The 27,039-nt window shown below is 36.4% G+C and overlaps 4 protein-coding genes across 6 annotated transcripts; 3 read left to right on the forward strand and 1 right to left on the reverse strand.

Moving 5' to 3' along the window:
- The first annotated feature begins 460 nt into the window (after positions 1-460).
- LOC137737290 (ethylene-responsive transcription factor RAP2-3-like) lies at positions 461-2,490 on the forward strand. Of its 2 annotated transcripts, none has more exons than XM_068476731.1 (2): positions 461-719; positions 1,647-2,490. In XM_068476731.1, the coding sequence occupies exons 1-2, from the start codon at positions 533-535 to the stop codon at positions 2,273-2,275; spliced, it is 816 nt and encodes a 271-aa protein (XP_068332832.1). In that variant the 5' UTR covers positions 461-532; the 3' UTR covers positions 2,276-2,490. The 2 variants fall into 2 exon arrangements, with proteins under 2 accessions (XP_068332832.1, XP_068332833.1); XM_068476732.1 differs by having other exon boundaries at positions 1,650-2,490.
- An 11,152-nt stretch (positions 2,491-13,642) lies between these two features.
- Positions 13,643-14,724, reverse strand: LOC137738015 (uncharacterized). The gene has a single exon (XM_068477615.1). The coding sequence runs from the start codon at positions 14,461-14,463 to the stop codon at positions 13,852-13,854; it is 612 nt and encodes a 203-aa protein (XP_068333716.1). The 5' UTR covers positions 14,464-14,724; the 3' UTR covers positions 13,643-13,851.
- An 892-nt stretch (positions 14,725-15,616) lies between these two features.
- Positions 15,617-17,628, forward strand: LOC137736588 (large ribosomal subunit protein eL19z-like). The gene is made up of 5 exons (XM_068475831.1): positions 15,617-15,782; positions 16,552-16,674; positions 16,830-17,143; positions 17,262-17,308; positions 17,388-17,628. Exons 1-5 carry the CDS (start codon positions 15,671-15,673, stop codon positions 17,413-17,415), a joined length of 624 nt encoding a protein of 207 aa, XP_068331932.1. The 5' UTR covers positions 15,617-15,670; the 3' UTR covers positions 17,416-17,628.
- Positions 17,629-18,964: 1,336 nt separating this feature from the next.
- LOC137737729 (phospholipase D zeta 1-like) lies at positions 18,965-26,717 on the forward strand. Of its 2 annotated transcripts, XM_068477278.1 has the most exons (20): positions 18,965-19,402; positions 19,766-19,867; positions 20,003-20,112; positions 20,197-20,338; positions 20,508-20,678; positions 21,032-21,205; positions 21,681-21,923; positions 22,020-22,136; positions 22,315-22,454; positions 22,576-22,725; positions 22,933-23,089; positions 23,164-23,691; positions 24,086-24,196; positions 24,639-24,785; positions 24,866-25,063; positions 25,203-25,304; positions 25,612-25,743; positions 25,889-25,954; positions 26,097-26,158; positions 26,253-26,717. In XM_068477278.1, the coding sequence occupies exons 1-20, from the start codon at positions 19,178-19,180 to the stop codon at positions 26,500-26,502; spliced, it is 3,327 nt and encodes a 1,108-aa protein (XP_068333379.1). In that variant the 5' UTR covers positions 18,965-19,177; the 3' UTR covers positions 26,503-26,717. The 2 variants fall into 2 exon arrangements, with proteins under 2 accessions (XP_068333379.1, XP_068333380.1); XM_068477279.1 differs by lacking the exon at positions 24,639-24,785.
- Positions 26,718-27,039: the final 322 nt, after the last annotated feature.

Below are 27,039 nucleotides of genomic sequence, written 5' to 3' on the forward strand. Positions count from 1 at the left end.
CTACTCACAGTTTAACATTCGTGGATTTTTTTTTAGGATAATGCTAGAAAGATCAAATTTGTAAACCAAATGATGTTGACGTTGATGATTAAATTATTACTAAAATGTTGATAAATGTGATTATTTTCTATTGATGACACATTATTTGGTTTAAAATTTCGCCTAACATTACCTTTTTTTAATGTTTTTGATGAGTTATTTATGGCAATTGGTAGGATGCAAGAACTCCTACTTTCAAGAAAACGAACTAAGTAACGTTTTTCAAGTTAATCATGCATTTATCACGTAGTATCACACAAAAATTATACATTAAATACCGCTACAGTAATATTTTTTAAAATAAGCTTTTTTGTATGAGCCGTGACCAAAGAAAAGAAGGCCCACTAAGTTTTTTTGTCTTTATGCAAAAAGTTGCTTGTAACCGACGGTCTTCTATAAATACAGAGCTCCATACGGAGAGAGGCCTCTCGCTTGTGCGTGTCCTGAGATGGCTCTTTTTTCTCTTTAAGTTTCTACAAGTGGCAATATAAACATGTGTGGTGGTGCTATCATTTCCGACTTCATCGCCGCCAAGCGCGGCCGGAAGCTGACGGTGCAGGACCTCTGGTCAGATCTTGACACCATCTCTGACCTCCTCGGCATAGACTACTCCAACAGCATCAACAAACAGCCAGAGAATCACAAGGTGGTCCAAAAGCCCAAACCATCTATCACCAAAGGTATCTATATATACATACATACATATATATATGGCATTTTCATGAATGGGTTTTATCTAGAGTTTCATATACTTTTTTATTAATTGTATTTATTTCTCAGAACTTGTCTGGCTCTTTCTGTTTGTTTTGGTTCATCTGCTACTTCTGGGGATTGTTTATGAATTAATTTTTTCACTAGATTTTCGATTAAAGAATTGGCTTATTTGCATATAATTTTTTTTGTTGTTCGCTGGTGATGCTTGCCACCAACAGGGTTTTTTTTTTTTTTTTTTTTTTTTTTTCCCTATAAAAAGTTGGATCGTCATTATTAGGAAAGGTAATTAATTATTGATTTCGGCTGGAATCAAATTCTCCAATTAATTATGTACACTGTTCTAATTTAATGATCACACAACTACTAAATTACAGTAGTAATTAATCATAATCTACTGCCTTTTGTGTTTATTAATTATTTTTTTAGAAAATTGTTATTACCATTTTAAAAATCTTATTCTATATTCCAAACTTTCTATATTTGAAAATAAAAATGCATTTATGAATGATAGAATAAGATTTTTGAAGTGCTAATAACATTTCTCTTCTTTTAATACAATAAGATAATAGTTAGATTTATTTACAACTTTTCTGGAAGATCAAAACACAAAAGAAATTGGCTTTTATGAAATTCTGTTTATGTTTGGAAAATGGACACCTGCCATTTATTTTTCTTTGTAAGTTGAATAAATCGAAAACAAATTAAACGATAAAAAAATAATATAAAAGAAGAAAAGAGATGCAAATAATTTATTTTCCTTCATGTCGAAAAAAAGAATTTGTTTTCCTTGAAATATTGATTCAAATTTCTTTAAGATTTATAAGGGTTGTTCTTCTAACTTTTGTACTCGATTAACGAAAAAAATGAAGTAATTAAATTATGTGTGATTGAAGTAGTGACAAGTGATGAGAAACCCAAGAAGGCGAGCGGGTCTGCTGCTGCCGCAGAAGGCAAGAGAGTGAGGAAAAACGTGTACAGAGGAATAAGGCAGAGGCCGTGGGGCAAATGGGCGGCTGAGATTCGCGACCCCCACAAAGGCGTCCGGGTCTGGCTCGGCACCTATGGCACCGCTGAGGAAGCCGCCCGCGCTTACGATGAAGCCGCCGTGCGCATCCGCGGGGACAAGGCCAAGCTCAACTTTGCCCAACCACCACCCTCTTCACCGCTTCCATCTCTGGCTCCGGATACGCCGCCGCCGACGAAGAGGCGGTGCATTGTTGCTGAGTCAACTCTGGTGGAGCCGACTCAACCGAGTTTCCAGACCGGTTCTTACTATTATGATCCATTATATCACGGCGGTGGTGGTGGGGAGATGTATGCTAAGAATGAGGTGGCGGGTGGGGACGGCAGGTATGAGCTGAAGGAGCAGATATGGAGCTTGGAGTCGTTCTTGGGGCTGGACGAGGTGGTGGTAGAGCAGCCGAGTCAGGTGGTGAGTGGAAGCGGTGAGTCGGACTCGTTGGACCTGTGGATGCTGGATGACCTGGTGGCATATCGGCAACAAGGGCAGCTTCTGTATTAAGGCAGCGGAATTGTTCTAGCTAAATATTTGTATGGCTAGGAATAAAAAACATATTAATTATGTATGTTTAATTTACGTGTGTGAAATGTGAGTGTTGAGTGTATATGACTGGGTTTGTGTAACGTGTGTTGTTTGCTTCGGTGTTTATGTTTAATAGTAACTGCTTTTGTCTTTGTGCATGTTATATAATCAATGTGTTTCGGTTTGTGTTTGTTGGAAGTGTTTTCGAGTGTGTTTGGAGAATACAAAAGATAGAAATGCTCACGAGAAAGTACTTTCAAGTAAGTACTTTCTCATAACGCACCCTATTTTTAATAAAAGCTTTTAACATGACCGTAAGAGCATTTTCAAGCGAGGTAGTATTTGAGTAATAAAGTTAAATTTGTTATGTCACACTAAAAAAATACATCTCAAACGGATGTAGTAGTTAAAAAATTAGCAACTATCTTATAAATATACGAAGTCATTCCACGATAATCAATAAAATGATGGTGACCATTACTTTGTTAGCGGTGAACAAAAACATCTTCTTGTTTAGTGAAGAGATAAAAATAAATTTTGGGTCTACAAAATAAGATAGAGTTAAGACATTAATATTTAAAATGAAAGATAAAATTTAAATAGTTAGTTGACGAGTGGATTAAAGTATCATACAATTAGCAAATGACACTTAAAAAAATTAAAAATAAAAAAAAGGGGAAATTTTTTTGAAATGTCGTAAGAACTTGTACATATTTTTAATTTGTCATATAAACTAAAATTTTAAGCAATTTGTCATACCAACTTTTTGAAATCATTAATTTGTCATATCTCCTTAACTCTGTTACGTTTTTCAATCCAATATAGGTCATGTGCCTCGCACATGACTTGTGTTTAGGTTATTTCGGTCATTCTAATACCTTACTTCCCTTTTATTAAGTTGTGTTCGATAAAAAACTATAGGGTTTCTCAGACGATGGAACGATATTTTTATACGATAGCAATGAAATGATCATGCAATGCACTATCTTATGGTTATTCCTAGAGATGGGCAAAATACCCACGGATATGGGTAACTCGCAGTTACTCGCCCATTTAAAACATACGGTTTAGATAAATAAATGGTTATTGGTATTACTGTTTACTCGTGAAATTTAAATGGGTGGTTATAAGTATTACCCGCGGTTATAAACGGGTACCCATTTAACCTTTTATTTTAATGTATGTAAGATTAAACAAAAAAAAAATTAGTTTCTAGTTAAGTTCAATATCTTGAGACATAACTGGTTATAAACCGACCATAATATATATATATATATATATATATATGCCTCACTTGAGAGAAAAATATAGTTGATATTAACGGGCATATGTTTAATATATGTGATTGAATATGCTAAAGAACTTGTGTTTTGAAATATTTTGGAGTTTTGAATCATCTAGTATTCAGGATTTACCTTTAGAAGCATGTTATTGCCAGCTAATGTGTGACTACATATATAGACATATAAATTTAATTGGCCTTGGGTTTTCAATAAATATTTGACCCAAAAATTCGAAACCGATTAAATGGCTTGGATCGATGAACATATCTTTCTAAATAAAAATCCAAATATTTTATCAAGTGAGCTTATTAGCAAACTAATGCGTAGTTATATATATATATATATATATATATATAAGAATATTAATTAACCTACAACCATGCATGATTCCTGTTAGAGATTGACCATCAAATAATTGGAAGACATCACTTATATTCATAAATAATATCACCATTAATACGAAAATGCATGTTAAATGCACTTATAACGGTGTTTAATTGTTAGAAAATAAAATTATTACAAATTTCTTTTTTAATTTTTAAGTTGTTAAAAAAATAGGTAGACGGGTAAAAAAGAGAGTAAACCGGTTAAAAAGGGATAAATGGGTATTCGGTTATGGTTAAATGAGTATACGGTTATGGGTATGGTTATGAGTATTGGTATACCCGTTTATGTAAATACCCAACGAGTAAACAGTTATGCGGGTAAGAGCTTAAACAGTTATGGGTAAATAACCGTAGTTACTCGTCCACCATAACCGTTGCCCATCCCTAGTTATTCCAAATATATAATGATACACCAATAGGAGTTTGCATTTTAGCATGTCACAAAGACAATTTCATACGGGCTCTATAAAAGAGAAACAAGTTGACGTTTTATACCATAAATGAAGTTGTAGATGCATATGAGCTAAAAAAAAATAAAAAATGTAAGTGTTTACTAAAGAAAAGTAAAAAACTTGTGAAAGATACGTTAAAATGACCTAAATAATCATAAACACAAGTCATGTGCGAGTCACATGACTTATATTGGATGGTAAACTTACTCCGTTAAGGTGAGATGATAAATTAATAATTTTGTAAAGTTGGTATGACAAATTGCTTAAAATTTTAGTTTATATGACAAATTAAAAAATATGAACAAGTTCATATGACATTTCAAAAAAATTTTGAATTTTTTTTTTTTTTTACTAACTTCAAAAGAGACGCTCTAATAAAGCACTTAACAAAAGAGTGATGTTTGCACGTATAATCCATTAAAAACTACTATAAGATGTTAGTATGTTTTGTTGGCTATATTGTTTGTAATGACATGCAACATTATACACACACACACGCGCACACACGAATTCACAGTAAAAAGAGCAAGAAGATCACTGCTTGCTTATTATTGACTATAAACTCATGATCGCTTACCTACCGACAATAAAAAAAAGAGACGTCTGCTTTGTAGCTAAATGGCATTAAAATATGGCGAGGGTGGTGTTTAGATTAGATGCATGATGCCTTATCCTTCTTGTTGCGGGCGGTCGACTGTGTTTGTTTCGCAAATTAAAGTTTTGGTTATGCTCCCATTCATGCCGGTTCATGTATCTGATATTATATTATATAATAATAATAATACATTTATATGATCAGTACATATATATTTATATTATACTCATAATAATTCTTGTTAGTGATTATTTTAAGGGAGATTTTAGATGTGATCCTTAGTTATGAATATTCTTTGATTGAAACTTGATTGAAACCTTGTTGGTTTTTAATTTTTGATTAAGGTCCCTAAAATTAATGTGATAATTTATTTCTATATACGTTACTATATTTTTTAAATTAAAAATTAGAAATTTTAGTTGTTTATATAAATGAGATTTTAAATTAAAAAAAACCATAATTTGTGGGATTAAAAATATAAATATACTATTGTGTGTGTGTGTGTGTGTGTGTGTGTATAAACATGGGTGCATTCATCAAAATTAACCAAAAAATTAATTGTATCAAAACATGGGTACATTCTTCAAAATCACCCAAAAAAAAAAAAGAAAAAAAAAAAGAGATATTAGACTTAATAACATTAGTTAATTTCTTCGATTAAACTTGACATGGATACATTTTAAAATCAAAGAAAAAAGATCATGTACCCATATATGACACACCCCGACCTAAATCACGATGTGTTGGTCGTCATGTGAGGGTACACACCCCGACCCGGAATGTTCACTATGACCCCGAATCGAGCTGTGCTGGGCGACACTTGGAAGGTGACGAAGCCATAAAGTGTGATAGTGTATAAAATGTGAATACATTAAAACCTAAAAGTGCTTAAGTACACGAGTGCGCAATGAGCAGGTCTGAACCCATTTCACGAGTGATACAGAGCATAGGTATAATACAGTAAGGTAAGATAATGATTATACTATCATAAGAAGACATCTGTATTGAAAAAGTGCCACAAATACTCGTCAATACGGAACTTTTCTGCTAGAACTTGGAGGGGTGCAAAAATAGAGAAATGTGAGTGAGCGAAACAAAACTTTTCAAATCAATTTCAATTACCAAAGGCAGTAACCCCTCGCCGTAACACTTGTATAATTTCCCAGAAAATAACAAGCGTGACTAGAACTCAAAACCATAACCAAAATAATAGTCTCACAGTTATGCCGTGTCAAATATCTCAACAAGAATAAGTAACCCAAGTGAAATAAATCAATATGAAATGGTATGTCAGCCGGATCCACCTATTGTGGCCTGTGTTCACCTTGCACTTCAAAGCATTCACAATGTTGATGAGCTATTGGCTAGCATGTTATTGAGTTATTGGCTAGCATGTTGATGAGCTATTGACTAGCATGTTGATGAGCTATTGGCTAGCATGTTATTGAGCTATTGGCTAGCATGTTGATGAGCTATTGGCTAGTATGTTATGGAGCTATTGACTAGCATGTTGATGAGCTATTGACTAGTATGTTGATGAGCTATTGGCTAGCATGTTTATGAGCTATTGGCTAGCATGTTTATGAGCTATTGGCTAACATGTTGATGAGCTATTGGTTCAACTGTATAGGCTACAATAGGGGGATCCGGCTGACATACCATTTCATATTGATTTATTTCACCTGTGTTACTTATTCTTGTTGAGATATTTGACACAGCATAGCTGTGAGACTATTATTTTGGTTATGGTTTTGAGTTATAGTCACGCCTGTTGTTTTTTGGGAAATTATACAGGTGTTACAGCGAGGGGTTACTGCCTTTGGTAATTGAAATTGATTTGAAAAGTTTTGTTTCGCTCACTCACATTTTCTATTTTTGCACCCCCACCAGGTTCTAGCAGCAGAGTTCCGTATTGATGAGAATTCGTGGCACTTTTCAGTACAAATGTCTTATGAGAATTCGTGGCACTTTTCAGTACAAATGTCTTCTTATGATGGTATAATCATTATCTTACCTTATTGTACTATACCTATGCTCTGTATCACGCGTGAAATGAGTCCAAACCTGCGTGATGTCAAGGTACCTAGTATCCAACATACTTTTATATTGCATATACTCCATATCAAATATTATATGAGCAAAAGTGCTATTATTCTGTCATTCAAACCAAAAAACCTCACTCTTGTTTAATTATGTATTAATATTTTTCTTATCACTTTGCCACTTTCCACTACTACACTGAAATTTTTGTAACATTGGAATTGTGATACATTGTCATTTGAAATCATCCCTATTTTCATATTAGTTATAAGTCATACTATAATAAGGTTTTCTTAATTGATTTTCAGGTTACCCCAACTAAAAGAAATTTCTAACTCCGCCCATGTGTACATGCATGAATTAGTTTATATATCCTGACCTCTGACGAGGAAACATGGAACTAAGAGTTGAACAGAGTGTCCATCTTGAAGGGAGTAAAAGATTGTAAATTTTTTGAAGGGAGACTGGAGAGAGGAGGTGGTGCTACTGGGAGGAGGGCTGAGAATTGGGTGGGGGTCAGGTGATGGTTGGTAGGCCAGCCGCCGGTCAGGTGGGGTGGGGAGGGGAGGAGGAGAATTCAGTGAAATCTTCGGGAAAGGGTGAGATGTTCGTAGACTTTGACCAAAAAGAAAAAATTTCCATGTCCTCCGTACAAAAATGATAAAATAAATTATTGAATAATCATTACATGCAGAGAAGTAAATCCATTGTTCCCAATTTAGGAACGGGAAGAAGCTGTTGAGCGTTTACTTGTCTGCGCTTACTGACCGTTGCAATCCAAGTGACCAATTTGGACACGGGATCCGGCAGGAAGGTGAAACTTTCGGGGATTTTCTGTTATCTTATAATTTAACGTTAATTTCTATACTAATATTATAACATATCGTAAAAGAACATGAAGTGGTAGAAAATCAATGAAGAGTTTATTTTGAAAGATTTATCTTAGCATTTTTCTTACCAATGGGGTCATACCTAACAACCCATTGACACTTGCATACCCAAAACATTTCTCACTCAAGACTAGGTTCCTTTTGCCACCATAATTAGTCAAATGGTTTCCCCATTTTTCCTACGAATCAAGGGATACCTTTTTACTTTTCCTTCCTCTTTTAGATTTAGTCAAGGAGAAACAAAGATGGTGGAGGAAAGGGGACGGTAGAAAAATTGTGAAATGATTCATCTAAAACAAGTACATTATAAGAAAATTAGACCCTGAAAACAAGTATGAATTTTTCATTCTCAAGTTGTTATATAAATTCTCCTACATTCCTACATCCAACTCCTCAATTCTCCATCTCTTGTACCTATTACATTCCCTTTTATCTTTGACCACTTAGATCATTTAGTACTACGGTCTAGTGGTAGTTTTTTTCATTGGTAAGTGAGAGGTCTTAGATTCAATTATCGCCAAATACGAATTTAAATCACATTATTATTAGCTCATTATGAGACTGAGGTTCTGGGCCCAACCCCATATCCCATAAGTACGAGTGCCGACTAATACCTATATAATTTGTAAAAAGAAAAAAGAAAATAATTAATTTCCAATGTTAGAAAAGCACAACCACAAGAAGACTTGTCAATCTTAAAATCAGTCAAAAAGTACATAGAAAAGTAATTTGTCTTGTATTACCCACACAACAAAAATAAGATGACAATTGCTCCCAAATAAAAGAAAACTTAGAAAAGGGTTTAAGTATTCTTAATGGTAACTATCAAATTAGATCACGAATTCAATAATTTGGCACGACTCACATCTTATATTAGTAATGCAGGTTAATAAATAAATAAAAAAGGAAAACGACAAAACATTCTGTTTTTTCTTTTACACACTATGTTTAATCACATTCGTTGTTTTCGCTTGATTTCTTCGATTCGATAATTAGAAATAAACAAAATATATAAAAAAAAAAACTTTAAAATGTGTGTAAAAATCAACTTCCGAAAAACTATTCCAAAGTCAATTCATGTACACGCAAGTTGGTGAAGCAAAGGGGACAAAAAGATTAGAATAATGTGAGCTCACAAGGAAAGATGCATGAACCAAAGCAATACTCACGTCATTCAAAATCAAAGTGGGGGGAACATATATTATGTGACCTTAACCACCATTATTTTGTTGTTAGTTTACGGTTAATCGAATGCAATCATTACTCAAACTGTTCTTTGGCAGACGAACAAAAACGCTGCAAAAGTCACATTTATAATATATGTTTATGTCACCTGTCTCGGCTCACCTTCTATGAACAATTATCACCCACTTCACCACCAACGGACTTATGGAAATTAAAAGTACCAATAAATTAAAGTTGTCAATTAACTAATAATAATATCACCAATTTGCAAAAATAGGATAAGAATAAGTCTTCACAATTATCTAACAAAATCAACATATAAAGTATCATTTGATAACTATTTCGTTTTTGGTTTTCAAAATCTTAAACTGAAAGTTGCTTTAATAGTACATAAGACCTTCTCCAACAATGACTCTAAAACCTAAAATTTCCCTTCCCCCCCTCCCCAAAATCCACTCCAACCCATGACCTAAAATTAACCTAAAACCTAAAACTTATTCTAAGGCCAAATACCAACCCAATTTTAGGCCACAAAGCAAAATGAGCCCCACCAACTGAGACTGAAACAGGGGCTATGAAGCCCACTACCCAGCTTCCAATCGCCCACAAAGCAAAATCAGCCCTGCACGCACTAGAGAGGTAGATAAGACAGGCCCACCCACGTGGGGTTGTCCCCTGGGTGTCAGCCAATTATGTAGCCCAACGACTACTTTTTTCAATCCAACGGATGGATCATTGGTTAATCCAACGGTCCAGGTTCAAATTATTTTTTTTAGTTTTATATTTATATATTTATTGAATCCAACGGCTTAGATCAAATATAATCAAATCTAACGGTAAAAAAAAAAAAGATCTAACGGTCCAAATTTAAATCCAATGGCTAAAATAATTAAAAAAAAATTATTTAACTTAAAATTCAAGCAAAAACTCTATAAATACATATGTATTTGTTCAAACATCCACACAAAACTCACTTTTCTCCTACAATTCTTCCAATTTTTCTTTTTACCATATCTTCTCATTTCCAAATTTTTCAAGATGGCAAAAGAGCATGTTAGAGGTCTTAATTGGACCTTTGATGAAGATATTGTTTCATGTTTGGCATGGATTTCTGTTAGCGAAGATGTTGTCGTCGACACGAATCAAAATATAAAGGTTTTGTGGGGTAAAATCGTTGATAAGTTCCATGAAAACTCCAACACCAGTCGAAGGGAAGTTGGTTATGTTTATGATTGGTGGAAGATTATCAACAAAGCGTGCACTTTGTGGAAGGGAAGTTTGGAGAGAGCCACGGTTGACATGCCTAATGGAAGGGGCTCCTCAGAAATTGTGAGTTTCTTTGTTGATATTTTAGTTGTCATGTACATAATAGTATTTTGCAACTAATAGTTTTTATGTATTTGTTGCATAGGGTGACAAAGCAATGGCAATTTACAAGACAAGAACTATACCAAAAAATCAAGCTTTTAAGTTGCATCATGCTTGGAACATCCTCAAGCATTGTCCGAGGTGGGGAACCGATGCGAACTAACAATGTGGAAGATTATTTCATAGTGAAGCCCCACCCCCAAATGATGTCAATGAAGGTGTGAATTTTGCCGACAATGAAGGTGTCGAACAAATGACCCCAACTTCTTCTTTTGCAAGGCCCCCGGGTAGAGATAAGCAAAATGAAGCAAAGAGAAAAGAGAAGTCCCAAGATCCGAGAAAGTGCACAATTTGCTAGCGAAATGGTAAGAATGAATGAAAACCATATCTCTCGGCAAGAAGAATCGGCCCAAATGCGTTTGGCCATGAAGGAACAAGGGGATATGGAGCAAGAAAGGTTCGAAATTAATTTGATGATGGAGGACCTCGACAAATACACTCCAGAGAGAAAGAAATACTTACGTGGTAAGCAAAAGGACATTTTACAAAGGAATGCCACAAGAAGTATATTTCAAGATGATTCATCTCAAGACTATCACCCAAGTCCATCACCAAGTCAAGATGGTGGATATCATTATTAAGTTTATGAGTTTTCGATTGTATTAAGTTCATGTGGTTTATTAATTGTCTTTTTTTCTTCTTCTAAGTTTATGTGGTTTATTAATTGTCATTTGTATTAAGTTTATGTGGTTTATTAAATGTTGTTTGTATTAAGTTTATGTGGTTTATCATGATTTTCATGTATTGATTTAGTGATTTTTCAAAATTTATCGGAATTTAAATATTTTTAGGTTAAAATGTTTATATAATTAATTTAGGACAGTCTACATAATTTTTTTTAAAAGTTAATTTTAAAAAAAATAGCCTTAATTCATTCTTTGATAATCTCGGGCTAAAATTTTAGGTCAGAAGGGTTGAAGCAGAAAAACTGTGTTTGGGCTAAAACCTAAGAGCCTATTTGGTATCCTATTTGAAAATTTTTATCATTTCTCAAAACATTTCTTAAAAACAATTTTCTTTAAGACTTAAAAACTTGATTGGTTTGCGATTTAAAATTTTTAAATCTTACAACTTAAACTAGACAAAAAGATCTAAAAAGAGGGGATCGCAAGAGAGGGAGAAAGAGGAGAGAGGAGGAAAGAAAGTAAGAGATGACTGAAGGAAAGTGAAAGAAGAGAGAGGATCAGACGAGATAGAGAGGAAGAGGAGTAAGAGAAGGAACCAAGAGAATGAAAAGAGCAAATTGGAAGAGAGACGAAAAAGGTGAAGAAAAAAAAAAGGAGAGAGAGAGAGAGAGAGTTTTGGAGTGAGAGGGAAGGAGGGAGAGAAAACTAATGAGTGAGTTTAAGTTTAAAAATTCTAAAAACTCACTTTTTATGTTTTTAGAGAATAGACTATATGTTTTTAGTTAATCTTGAGTTCAGTTTTTTAAAATAATCCTACCAAACAAGTTTTTAAAGCCTAAAACTTGAAAATTGTTTTTGAGTTTAAAAAGTTGGATTCAAGTAGAGTACCAAACATGCCCTAAATTTTCTGAGCTAAATATTTTTAGATTTTAGATCACCATTGAAGATGGTCTAAGTAACCTGAAGCTTAAAAATGAAATGATTATTGAATGGTATTGGGCCGTAATGACTTGTTATATCAGGTTTAGAGTTAAGAATAGAAATCATGAGATAGCTACGATACAAACTGCCACAAACTACATTATAATGCATGAAGAATGATTGCTCAAACTGTTTAGTACAAGCAACAGGAACTCAGTAAACATGTATCCATTGCAGGTAGTGACATTCAGAAACAATGTAGAACTCAACGTAAGACATTTCAAAACCTATCCAACGGTTGAAGCGGCATCGTTAATTTAGAAAAACCATCCACGAAACACGAAAAAACCACAAATATAAAATCTAAAGCAACACAAAATTTCCTTCACGATGTCATTCAATTTCAACGTGTGCATCATTTCTTTACAAAAGGTTCTTAAACAAATAACAGCAAAAGCGGGCTGCTACTTTTCATCGAGGAAAGCTCCAATGACAAAGCTAACACCACAGAACAAGATAAGGGACCATAGAAAAAGAAATAAAGACGAGAAGCGATCGTCAACTTGCCTCCCATTCATCCCCCTCTGCCCTCTGTAGGCTTAATTATCCACCTACACCTAGTGAGATCAATGAAATCAACTTCTTACCAACGATTTCAACCACAAACTAACACTTCAATCATGCTTCTAAAGTCATGATAAAACTAAACTATTCATTCGCTTTCTTGACCTGTAAGCTCTAAGACTGTTCCTCTTGCTACATGGATTTTTCCTCACTGTCCTATCCTACCCTTTTCCTTTTACTAAAAGAAAATGATAAATCTACGCAAGATCGGTGTTGCTATTTCTAAAATTTCCATCATTCTAAATCACAGCAATCATAATATACAGGAAGAGTAATCGTTTTCAATATCAAAAGCCATACATAAAATCAGATAGAACAACACTTCACTCCAATACTACGCACTTTCAAACCCATATGACATCGTAGATACTTGAATAAATTTATAGTGCATATCAGACCTAACTCCTAAGATACCAATACCACAAAGCTGCTCTTGTCAAGACTTGCCCATTCAAATTTAAACAAAGAGGTTACAGTGAACGACTATCGTCGAGAACCTAACCTAAGAACTAAACCTAGACAAAAACATCACCAAGACTGGACGTAAGTTTACCATAAGCACGGTAACTTGTTCTATCTCCACCTCTGGATAGGGGTCTAAAGCTCCAAACAACAGCTTTTTACCCTAAAAAGTCACACTTTGAAGTGCTTACCCTCAATACTTTCCAAGAATATCTGCATAACTTATCATCACAATCCTCTGGCTTCTAAGCTCCACTTCGGGATGAAGGTCTAAACATCAATATCTTACTCTAAAAAATCACATTTTGAAATGCCTACAATGAATCAATGTTTTTCGAGAAAATCTGCGTAATCTATGTCCCAATCCTCTGACATTGTACTAGTCAGTGTGTTTCCGCGTATTTCGAACACAGAACTTCTTTTCATATTCCTAAGAGTTAGCATTAACTCATACTTACACAATCATCAAGTTCGAGCAGAGATATTATTCAAAGGAAAATTAATTATTAACAGAATCAGACCACCCATTCATAACACCAATGGCAATTTATGTACAATATATACAAATTCGAGCATCGAAGAAAACCAAACTAAACGCACAAATTAGACCCGAATTCTTTCCCCAATCCATACATTAAGCATTGAGAACGAAACGGTACCAAATCAGCAGACCGAAGTCAATCTCATGGGCACCTTCTCCCTGTGGGCGTCTCCCAACCCATCCGCCAATATTCGAATCACCCTCTTGAATGCGAAGTGCACGCAATTCGAAAGCGCAATCCAACACATCACCTCGTAGACGAAATCGAACGCCGGATCGGACGGCGAAGACGACGATGACTCATCCCAACTATTCCCTCCAAACCTATCGAAATTCCAACCCCCGCCGCCGCCACCTCCACTGCCTCCCCATCCTCCGTTGAAAAACGGACCATCCCCGCCGAAAAACCCGCCGTCTTCCTCGCCTCCGTCGTTAGAATCGTCGCCGCTCGAAGGTCTCCGTCTGGTGCGGCGTTTTTTGCGGAGGAGGGTTCGGGTTGCGGTTCTGGTAGAGTTGGGCCGGGCACGCGGCGGAGCGACAGCGTCGAAGGAAAAAATAACGGCGGAGATCTGGGGGACTCCATTGGAAGGCGAAGGCTGATCGGCATGAGTATAGGTGATGGAGATTTGATTGTTGGAGGTGAGGTCATGGTGACGAATTAGGAACTTGGCGAACCCTAGGCCCTGGGCGGTGGTTGCGACTGTAACGGTGTCGTATAGAAGAGAGATATCCATCGCCGATGAATTCGATTTGTGGGTAAAGTGAATTTGGCGGAATCGGTTGGGAAATTTTCCGGGAAAGTGCGGGAAAATCAGGACGGTGAAAGGGAAACGACGGGAACTTGATGAAGAGTAGAAGAAATTGGCGACAGCTGTGAAAAGGCCAAGTTGTTATTCGTTGGCGGGTGGCTACGGTCCAATTTTGACGTCGGCGATGGACATCTCAATTGAGTCAATTGCATCCAACTTGGATTGGGTTTGATTACAAAAGCCCGAACAATAGACTGGGTCTCTAAAAGAGAAGCGTTAACATCTTTCTCTTAAAAGTGATTTTTTATGAATTTTATGTTATTTCATAGTTTTACGTATGAACATTGTAAAATATCATGCCAAAAATATGAAGTGGCATACAAGCATACATTTGAGAGAGTTTTCTTAGCATTTCTCTTTTTAAAATAGACTAAAACATAATCTGCAACTTATATTGGCTTTTTACGACTCGAGATGGCTTTACATTTCTAATTCCCTAGTTTCTTCATTTCTATTTGAAATTTACAAAAAAAAAAAAAAAAAAAAAATAGATGTACTAATAGCATGTTTACATACATATAACTGGAATAAGAAGAATGTAGAGTAAACAAAAATTAGCTTATAAAAGAATCATAGTGAGCGTGAAACGAAAGTGAGCATTTGTTGTTGAATCATGATAAAAGGGCATAAGTAATGGCTCGACATAGATGGTTCGAACCAAGAAAAATTAAAGGCACCCGAAATGCTAAAGATATACAAAAGAATGTCGAAAATTAAAATGGTTGCTTAGATACATTGAATAAAATAAAAGTAACTTACCTTAAAAAAAAGGGATTTGTCGTTTTCACTTCATCAAGTTATTATGGACTCCTCGAAATGTAATTTATCTCTTATCATTCCGTAAAAATTGAGTGCATGATGATCTTTTTTGCAAGGCAAAGTTAACAAACACACCTACCAAAATTACGGTTTACCCGAACCTTTGCTTTGTGGGCTAATGGGCTCAAAGAACTGGGGCCAATATATTGGGCTTTTGGGAAAGTAGTTTTGGGTCGATGGTAGCCCACACTTCCAAAATCGTAAACAACCCACCAACTCAGCCTCTTAAAACCCTAGCCTTTTATACTCATCCCCGACCTCTGAAACAGCCTACAAGTCTCCTCTTTCTCGTAAAACCCTAGAGGTAGCAGCAATGGTGTCGCTGAAGCTCCAGAAGCGGCTTTCCGCCAGCGTCCTCAAGTGCGGCCAAGGAAAGGTCTGGCTCGACCCCAATGAGGTCAGCGAGATCTCCATGGCCAATTCCAGTATGTACCCCTCATTTCATTTTTAGGGCTTCTTCCAATTCGTTTCAATTGTTTCAATTCGAGGTTTTTTGCTTTTTTCTTGGGTTTGGATCTGAAAATTTTGGATTACGATTAGTGCGAATTTGGATTGTTGCACCGAGTTGATTTGGATTGGGTTTAATAGGAGAGTAGTTATGTTATAAACACGGTGTTGAGTTGATTAATTTACCCAATTGATTAGTATTGCACCGAGTTTATTTCGATTGGATTTAATAGGAGAGTATTTATGTTATAAACACGGTGTTGAGTTGATTAATTTACCCAATTGATTAGTATAACTAATTGATTTAGTTTAGCAAGAGAAATGATTCGAGTATATACTGCATATCGTCGATTTTTGAAACGATCGATTAAGACTATCCAATGTGCTTCCGTGTTATTTGTCGAAAAAGTTTGCGTTGCGGTTGGCCTTCTCGCAGTTAAAATCTGATTATTGGTTTTGGTTAAAGTCTAGAACATGCTTTTTATGCACCATAATGTTTGATAATATTTTGCTGTAATGTTCCGAAGGCACTGCACTTTATGAGATTACTTGATAAGTTAAAGTCCCAGCTGCAAGAGTTCCGCTATATTTGTGATTGCACTTTTATCACCATACTATACACAACCGAAGTAGTGCTTTATACATCTTAGTTTTTTCCATTTCTCCATTTATCTGCGCTAGTTTCTTTTGCCTCGGGGTTTGGTATAGACTTTGATGTGATTGATGATAATAATAACCGGTTTTCAGGGCAAAACATCAGGAAATTGGTGAAGGATGGGTTCATCATCAGGAAACCAACAAAGATCCACTCCCGTTCTCGTGCTCGGAGAATGAAGGAGGCCAAGAGGAAGGGTCGTCACTCTGGTCATGGTATGTTATTCTTCAATTGATTCAGCAATTTTTTTGTCATATTATGGTCATATTTCTTTCTGCAAACCATCTTAGTTCAGTTAGGTTTCTTTTTCCCATACTGTTACTAGGAAGGACATTGTAAAGGATATGACAAGTTTTTTTAAATTTTCCAGGTAAGCGCAAGGGTACCAGGGAGGCAAGGCTGCCCACCAAAATCCTCTGGATGAGGAGGATGCGAGTATTGAGGCGCTTGCTCCGTAAGTACCGAGAGTCCAAGAAAATTGACAAGCACATGTACCATGACATGTACATGAAGGTGAAAGGTAATGTCTTCAAGAACAAGCGTGTGTTGATGGAGAGTATCCACAAGTCAAAGGCCGAGAAGGCCAGAGAAAAGACTCTAGCTGACCAGTTTGAGGCCAAGCGTGCGAAGAACAAGGCTAGCAGAGAGAGGAAGCATGCTCGCCGTGAAGAACGATTGGCACAAGTAGGCTTAGACATTAAGAAAATCTTTTGATTGCCCTTTTTTGTGCTGAATTCACGTTGATCGTTTGTAACATATGTTTTTGGACATTCATTTTTATTTTTGTGTCTGGATGTTGCAGGGACCTGTAGAGAAGGCAGCACCAGCAGCCGCACCCCAACAGTCTGAGTAAGTTTACTTGAAATCTTGTGTTACATTTGTTGGACACAAGGATCATGAAATGAAACATTTCTGTTCGTTTCTGCAGGGGAGGTGCGAAGAAAGCAAAGAAGTGAGTAGCGACGGACCTTTACTCCGAGCACTGAAGAACCAGAAGTCTAGACGTTATTGCTGTTAAGTTTTATTTATATATACAGAAGTTTTATTTCGTGAGCTACTTTAAAGAAACTGTTAAACCTTTTGAGATCGAGTAGCACATTTTCTTATATGTTGATTGCAGTGTTGGTAACTTTGTTGAATATATCAGTCAAGGCGTATGTTTGTGCTAATTTACAGAATGCAATTTGATTGAGAATGGTCCTCTTTCCGGGCTAAAGAATAGATGTCATTCTTTCTAGTTACATGTAAGCGATCTAGATACAAATGACATCTCATGTGAGTCGAGGAAAGCGGGCGGACATCCTCAGCGTCGATGCTGTCTGGAACGAGGGACCGATGCCCATGTTGTGGTTGAATGTTAGTGGGTAAGACGTGTGTTTCTGTGCTTTGTTTGGTAAACTCAGCAATTTTTATGAGATTACACAATAACTTCCCTTTTTGTTCCTTGTTAAATTCGCCTGCGATTTCTAAACTACTTTTACCGCTGATTCCGATATTCCGAAGTTAAGAAAACAAAAGCGCATTTCTTGGCACCGTATCTTGAAAATGGTTGAACATTGATAGGACTGCAGTACCCACATTTGTTTCTGAAACATGCACAACATTCTAGTCGCACCAATAATTTGACCAACAATCTGGACCAACCAGTCTTTTATAATTCATTTTGGACTGTTAGATATAAATCCCAAACCAAATCACTAAAAGATTTGGGTTATCTGATAAATTTCATGGTAAGGATAAGATTGGATTACGTGATGAACCAGCATGCTCGTTTTGTACTCTTTTTAGCACTTGTGCTCTTATGTACTTTGAAGTTTATAACATAACTTGCATATTAGAAATTTGGATATAATTTGAATAATAAAACGAAAAGTGTTTTACTGGGAAAAATGCTCTATTCCCAATATAGATAGAATCATAGAGGTGGTTTTGGTGATTTGGATGTGCTGTCAATTATTTCTAAATCACTTCCAAACAAATTTAATTTGATATAAACTATGGACTGCAATTAATTAAGATAGGACACGGCACACATAAGTTCGTCGGGAGCGTTGGAAGCGTATACAAAACATGCTTTTTAGAGCTGGTTTGGTATTGCTGCGCTTTGAAAAAAAGCTGCTTCTGGTGTGCTGTGAGAATAAACAGTTGTGAAATAAAGCAGCAAAGTGTTTGGTAAACTTTTTTGTAATAGTGCTTTTGAAAAAAAAAAAAAGCAGTGTTATAGTGTTTGGTAAACTTTTATGTAAAACATATGTGAAAAAAAACCAGTTTTTCAAAGTTGGGTTTTGCAGCTTCTTGTTTTTGGCTTTTTTTTTCATCCAAAACTGTGAAAAGAAGCTGAAGCTGAATGGTTACCAAACACAAAAACAGCTCCCAACTTTTTTTTATACCAACTTTTTTCAGAATCACCTCAATATCAAACCAGGTCTTATTGTCCTATTTTTAAAGTCGACTCCCTACAACTCCACGTATATAAACCAATAAAACTCGAAGTTTCCACTTTTGAGGAGAATTCGACTCCCTCCCTCCTTTTTCTGACCAAAATAAATACTCCTTTGACGTCGTTTGCTTGTGGCGAGCGGTGACTCCCCCGAATTCCGTCTCGTTATTTTGTTTTACTTTTCGTTTTATTATTCAAATTATATCCTGCAACAAACAAATTACAACAAAAGTGGATCAAATTTTTAAGATCAATCTCCAAGTGATCGAAACCGGAAAATGGAATCGGAGCAGTTAATCTCCAGGGGCGGATCCCGCTACCTCCAAATGCGATCGGAGTCGGCCATATCGCCCTCCTCCTTTCTCTGCCGTCTCTCGTCCTTCGAGCCCGCCCGGATTTTCGACGAGTTGCCCAGCGCCACCATCGTCTCCGTCTCCCGTCCCGACGCCGGCGATATCAGCCCCGTGCTTCTCTCTTACACCATCGAGTTCCAATACAAGCAGGCACGCAACTCCGATCTCTCTCTTTTTCTCCACGCTTTTGCCTGATTCTCTGTTTCTGAATTTCAGTTTTCAATCTGAATTGTGTGTTTGGATGCCGAGAAAATTTGGATAAGTGCAGAGAAAGTCCGATATCAGGATGTTAAGTCAAGAGAAAGTCTTTAACTTTTAACGATAGAGAATCTTCTAGAATCATTGCATTTCTGTTTACTTTGTAAAATTGAGGTGTTGTTTCCTAATTGGGTCCACTCTTTTCGAATTTTGGCTTTAATATCAAGTTGTGAAGTTGCTAGCTTTAGCTTTGTAGATTACTGTTTAAGATTCTCATGGACTGATTATGTGTTTTAATTTTCTTTTAAACATTAGTTTAAGTGGCGATTAGTGAAGAAACCATCACATGTATTCTACTTGCATTTCGCATTGAAGAAGCGTGCATTTTTTGAGGAAATTCAAGAGAAGCAAGAGCAGGTCTGTGTTTTTTTATCTTACCGTCTGAGTTTGTGAGCGGAAAGCCAGTTTGCATTACTCTTGTATGCACGTGGCAGTTAACCGCTTATCTCGGAAAGTTTGGGATTTAATCTCGTTTGTGACATTATATTAAAGGTTAAAGAATGGCTTCAAAATCTAGGAATAGGAGATCACACAGATGTGGTGCAAGATGATGAGGATGATGAGACTGTTCCCCTGCAGCACGATGAAAGTGCTAAAAACAGGTCACTACTTGTTAAATTTATATTTGTTGTGTACGTTTTTCTGGAATTACTGTCATAAATCTTATAGTTGCATCTTTTGTTCAGAGATGTTCCATCTAGCGCTGCTCTGCCAATCATCCGGCCTGCGCTGGGTAGGGAGCAATCCATTTCGGAGAGATCTAAGGTCGCAATGCAAGGGTATCTAAACCACTTTCTAGGAAACATGGACATTGTGAACTCTCGAGAGGTGTGCTTGGTGCTGTTCTTTCTAAATGTCAATCACATGTGTCGATTTAAATAACTAGTTTTGGAATTGAAATTAGCTATAATTAACGGTGTTTTTTGAACGTCCTCTGCCTTTAGCTATTTTCAGTTTGCTTATTAAATGTCTAAGCCTCAATGATTATGGATTGTAGGTCTGCAAGTTCTTGGAAGTCTCCATGTTATCATTTTCTCCAGAATATGGCCCTAAGCTAAAAGAAGACTATGTGATGGTCAAGCATCTTCCGAAAATTCCAAAGGATGATACTACCAGGAAATGTTGTGCATGTCGTTGGTTCAATTGCTGTAATGACAATTGGCAAAAGGTAAGAAGTCCTTTTGATAAGCTCTCTTTTATATTCACTTGTAACTTGAGCACATTGGTGACAAAGTTATGGCGGTCAACTCTCCAGTCATATTAGTAATCTGTCTGTGAAAGTTTAATTAACTCAAAGAGACCTGTGATTTCTTAGATACTCGACAAAATATAGGTTTTTTGTTGGTAGGAGTCCAAATGTAGAATGGAATCAAGTGACAGAAGATTCTATTATTTTTGGACAACAGATATACAAGCTAAGAGATATCACATGCATAATCTCCTCATCCTTTTTAAGTCTTTAGTTTAAGGTATTTTTCTCACTTGTTATCTTCGTATTACCGTCTAATTGATCCTGTGCAGGTTTGGGCTGTATTAAAACCAGGATTCTTGGCCTTGCTGGCACATCCTTTTGATACCCAACCTTTGGATATAATAGTATTTGATGTACTACCAACCTCAGATGGCAATGGGGATGGCCGCGTCTCACTGGCAAAAGAAATAAAAGAGCGGAATCCTTTAAGGCATACATTTAAGGTTAGTGTTACTTGGCTTCTTTTTTTTTTTTCTTTTTTTTTTTCCCTTTCTGATGTTATATCTGGTGCTCCAGATTTGTTAAACTGCAGTTCCTGTGATTTCTTCCCTGAAATTCCAGTTAGGTCTGTGTATAAATGATTCTATCAGATGGTCATGCATATTGCTTTTACTCTGGGAAGTCTATATATTATGGTTTATGTTCATTTGGATGTGAATTCTCTAGTAGAATGCAACCATGTGAGTTAGGGTTAAAAACTTAAAAATAAACTAGGAACTTTGACTGCTAACTTTACCCCTGTAAGAATATTGGTCTTAGTTAATTATAAATGAAATGCACAAGTTGCTGGTGGCTGACGAATTTCTATGTTTGCAAGTAGACCTTTCCCTCAATTTTGTAGCCTGTTGTTGCGGGCACTATCTGCCTAATAATGAATATCCAGACAATCTTTTGATAAGTAAAGTGAAACTTGAAAAGGTGGCTTGTGGAAGCCGGAGCATTAATTTGAGAGTCAAGAGTGGTTCCAAAGTGAAAGATTGGGTTGCTTCAATCAATGATGCTGGACTCAGGCCTCCAGAGGGCTGGTGTCATCCTCACCGCTTTGGCTCTTTTGCACCTCCGAGAGGCTTGACTGAAGATGGTAGTCAGGCTCAATGGTTTATAGATGGTCAGTCAGCATTTGAAGCTATTGCTTCTGCAATTGAGGATGCAAAATCAGAGGTGTGTTCTTCTCAGTTTGCTGGGTACCTTTCAGATGTTTATCATAAGTATCATTCTTCATTTTTCTTCTGTTTGATGAATGAAAGTTCCATGCAGATATTTATTTGTGGCTGGTGGCTGTGTCCAGAACTGTACCTGCGGCGTCCATTTCATGCTCATGCTTCTTCTAGACTTGATTCTTTACTGGAAGAAAAAGCTAAGGAAGGGGTTCAGGTGAACCTTACTTTCAAGCAAACTTTAACTCTAATTCTTTACAGGATCGTCATCTATGAATATACTTTAAACTCTAATTCTTTGCATGTCCATCATCTGCGAATTGACTTAAACACAGTTCATTGAAATAAGATTTAGACGTTATTTCTTATTTTTTGATACTGAAACATGTCTGCAGATATACATTCTTCTCTATAAAGAGGTAGCCCTTGCTCTGAAAATCAACAGTGTTTATAGCAAGAGAAAACTACTCGGGATTCACGAGAATGTGAGGGTACTACGTTATCCTGACCACTTCTCAAGTGGTGTTTACTTATGGTACGCGCTGTATTTGCAAATCAATTTGTAGATTTTGTATTACTTATTCAGAAAGTCTCTTGGAACTCCCCTATCATGTAATCTTGTTCTGCTTCTGATATTAAATACTTGTTACATATAGGTCCCACCATGAAAAACTTGTCATTGTTGATTATCAGATTTGCTTTCTTGGAGGACTGGATTTATGCTTTGGTCGTTACGATACTGCTGAGCATAAAGTGGGTGATTGCCCTCCTTCTATATGGCCTGGAAAGGACTATTACAACCCAAGGTGAGCTTCTTGTCTACTCTGGGATTATGCATTGACAACTATCCGCAGATAATGACAGAAACATGATATCCGTATTTATACATATTTATTTTTCTTTGCTTTGTATCTTTTATTAAGGGTTTAAATTTATATGTTACCTAGCTCTAGATCTTTTCTGAAATGATTTCATTGTCGTGAAATATGGTTTTTGAAATATAACCCTGTCAGGGAATCTGAACCAAATTCGTGGGAGGATACAATGAAAGATGAGTTGGATCGTGGAAAATATCCTCGTATGCCTTGGCATGACGTTCACTGTGCCCTTTGGGGACCACCCTGCCGTGACGTGGCTAGACATTTTGTTCAGCGCTGGAACTATGCAAAGGTTGATATCCTGCTAGGATGGTATAATTTTGATTTACAATAAGTTATGTGCTAAGTCGGTATATATTCTTTCAGAGAAATAAGGCTCCAAACGAACAAGCAATTCCACTACTTATGCCGCAGCACCACATGGTCATTCCTCATTACATGGGAAGAAGCCAAGAGGTGGAGATTGAAAGTAAGAACGCTAGTAATCACAAAGAGCATAAAAGGACGGATTCCTTCTCATCGATATCATCCTGTCAAGATATTCCACTTCTTATACCCCAAGAAGCTGATGGGCTGGATTCTCCAAATGAACACACGCAACTAAACGGGTCGGACTCTCCACATGATCTCCTTGATCAGCCAAGCAGGATTAGCAACAACCTTGCTTTCCCTTTCCGGAAGTTAAAAATTGCACCAGTAGGTCCTGATACGCCAATGAGAGGCTTTGTAGATGACCTTGATTCTCTGTCTCGACATGGAAAAATGGCTTCTGACGGGGTGGCACAGTCTGGCATGAAAGATCCAGAGTGGTGGGAAACACAAGAACGGGGCAACAAGGGTGGTTTCACAGATGAATCGGGACAAGTTGGCCCTTGTTGCTCATGTCGATGTCAGGTGAACCAAAACTCCTTTGTCTTTTTGAAATTCCATATTATTGCAAATGTCATTTCTGATTTGGCTTCTAATTTCTTATTTGCCATCTTCCTATTTTGATGTTATTTATGTAGTGATATATCTGTTATAAGTGTCAAGTTAAGTAACCTTGAAGAACATACTGCTTAGAACAATGTTGTAGGAATTGAACCAGGGGAAACAAGGACTATAGAATTTTAATCAAAGTTGAGTTTCCAAGGGGACGTGTACTCTATAAACCTCCAGAGGAGGTGATATTCAGAAATGTCAGAGGGTTTAATCATTTAATGTGTAGTAAATGTTTCTGTTTTCTTACCGTTTGATTGTGATAATGGACTTTGCATCCTGCATGTTCCTAACAACATCTCACTTTTAGGTTATTAGAAGTGTCAGTCAGTGGTCAGCAGGAACAAGCCAAGTTGAAGAGAGCATTCACAATGCTTATTGCTCTCTTATCGACAAATCAGAGCACTTTATTTACATTGAGGTAAATTTCTTTCTCAATTTTCTTCACTTTGCGATGATACGAAAGTAACGAAACCCATACCTAATGTATTTCAATGTTCTTATGTAAGTTAGTCTTATGTAATAATTTAGACTTACTTATATATATCATATATTTCAGGAAGTATATGCTCAAAATAAAGAGCATTTCAAGCTTTCTCGACAATTTGACAAGCATTATTGCTGCTTTTGATTTTTATTTCAAAAAGAAAAGTTCTGCTTGAGTTGAATTTGCTAGTAGTCATGTATGATATTTCTTGTCCATTCGTCAGCGTTTAGTCCATATTGAGAACTTCTCTTTCTTTGTGGATACATTTTTGCACTATGCAGTCTCTGCTTTCTGATCTTTCTGGATATCCTGCAAGGGACTTTGGTGATAACTATTTTTTCTGACATCCTTTTACTTTTTTGCAACTTCTTCCCAGAATCAATTTTTCATATCAGGTCTTTCAGGAGATGAAATTATACGGAATCGTGTTTTAGAAGCATTATTTCGACGTATTATGCGAGCATACAATGATAAAAAGCCTTTTAGAGTTATAATTGTGATACCACTTATACCCGGCTTCCAGGTTCCAGTTCTTGTCAAAGTCCATAACATATTGTATATATCTGCCCATATATTCCTTGTGCTGATTTTGTGGTTGAACAGGGGGGTCTGGATGATACTGGTGCAGCATCTGTAAGAGCTGTTATGCATTGGCAATATCGAACCATTTGCAGAGGACCTAATTCAATATTGCACAATCTTAATGAAATTCTTGGTGCAAAGATGCATGATTATATTTCCTTCTACGGCCTTAGATCTTATGGTAAACTCTTTGAAGGCGGTCCTGTGGCCTGTAGTCAGGTATTTCCCTATCATCAATGTAACTTTGTGCCTGCCTATGCATCTCTTTCCAATCTAAAGATATTGGTAACATGTTTGTCAAATTTTATAGCTTCCACCTCATGAATACATCATCATTATATTATTATTGGCACTGCAGATCTATGTGCATAGTAAAATTATGATTGTCGATGATTGCACAACTCTGATTGGATCAGCTAACATCAATGATAGGAGTTTGCTTGGTTCAAGAGATTCTGAGGTATCTCTTCCGCTCTGGTTTCTCCTGCATTATCTTATTATACATTTGATGGTGCTTTAAACCTTAAAGATGCAGAGCGTGTTTGTTATGCTATGGAAGTTATGCATGGCCTAAGCGCACAAAATGACTTGATAAAGTATTTATTCTGAATAAAATGCAACATAATGCTGACTGAGCGTATAAACACAGAATTGTAAATGTAGTACGATTTCAGTATATACTGTCTGTTGCGTAAACTTGACTTTTCTTGTGCTCCTCTTCTACATGCATGGTTGCTTCCATTAACCGTCATTATTTTGTATCTTAGATTGGTCTACTTATTGAAGATAGAGAGATGATTAATTCATTTATGGGAGGAAAGCCATGGAAGGCTGGAAAGTTTTCATTGAGTCTTCGCATGTCACTGTGGTCTGAACATCTCGGTATTCGTGCCACAGAGGTTAGTAAATCTTGTTTTGTTCACTTCTTCCATTTCTTCTTTGTCGTCGTTAATTCACAGCTGTAACAATAATGATATTGTGAATCGTAAGATACCTAGTGTCACTTGTCTGATTGTCTTTGTACGTTTTTCATTATGTTGTCAGATGAATCAAATAATCGACCCAATTGTCGATTCAACTTATAAGGACATCTGGATGGCAACTGCAAAGGTGAAAAAAACAAGGAGAAAAATATCTTGATGAGCAGATGAATAAATAATTAATATTTTGGAGTTTAATTTTGTTGAAGTCATATATTGCTTTGTATCTGCAAGTAATAACAATATGTGCTTTTTTGTTTCTTTGTTTACAGACAAATACCACAATCTACCAAGATGTGTTTTCTTGCATACCAAACGATTTTATACATTCCAGGTATATGCATCTTTAGTCTTCCTCCTAATCCCTTACATTTTCTCACTTGCTAACAAATTGTTTGCCCCATCCGGCCACGGGTGACTTCACGCAGGGCTGCATTCAGGCAAAGTATAGCCTTCTGCAAGGAGAAAATTGGGCACACAACTATCGACTTGGGAATTGCTCCCGAGAAGTTAGAATCATATCAAAATGGAGATGTGAAGACGGCAGATCCCATGGAGAGGTTAGAATCTGTGAAGGGCCATCTGGTTTCTTTTCCTTTGGATTTCATGTTGAAGGAAGATCTAAGACCTGTGTTCAATGAAAGTGAGTATTATGCGTCTCCTCAAGTATTTCATTGAACACGATTTTCAAGTAATTCGAGCTTTTACTATCTCGGGCGGCCCTCCAACATTGGATGTGTGCACATATTGTTTTGTGCAAGGAAAATACTCGTCCAGCAAATTTGTAGATTAAAGTTATAGAAAAAAGAGGAGGCTGAAGCCCTGCATATGTCACTGTTTAAAGAATGTAGTTAGGAACAAAAGTCAAATAAAATCAATTCATTCTTTCCGCAGTTTCTCGTCTTTTGATTTGAAATACTTGGCTCTTTAATTCACATGTGAAAACAAATCAGAATTTTTACCAATTTAGCAGGAATCACTTTTACTGGTTTTAAAGGAAAACTAATGAAAAATATTTGAAAACTTTGAATTTTAACAATAAGGACAAAATAAAAAGTAAAGTGAATAGTACCAGATTTGATTTTTTGTTAAAATAAACAGTAATTTTTCGTTAAAATCCTACTATTAAATTACGCGCAAAAGATGTACGACTTGCCCCAAACCTGTGATAGAATACAAAAACTCCCTAATATTAAATTACGCGCACGTTCATTT

Source organism: Pyrus communis, chromosome 6 (assembly GCF_963583255.1).
Source record: "Pyrus communis chromosome 6, drPyrComm1.1, whole genome shotgun sequence".
Classification (NCBI taxonomy): domain Eukaryota; kingdom Viridiplantae; phylum Streptophyta; class Magnoliopsida; order Rosales; family Rosaceae; genus Pyrus; species Pyrus communis.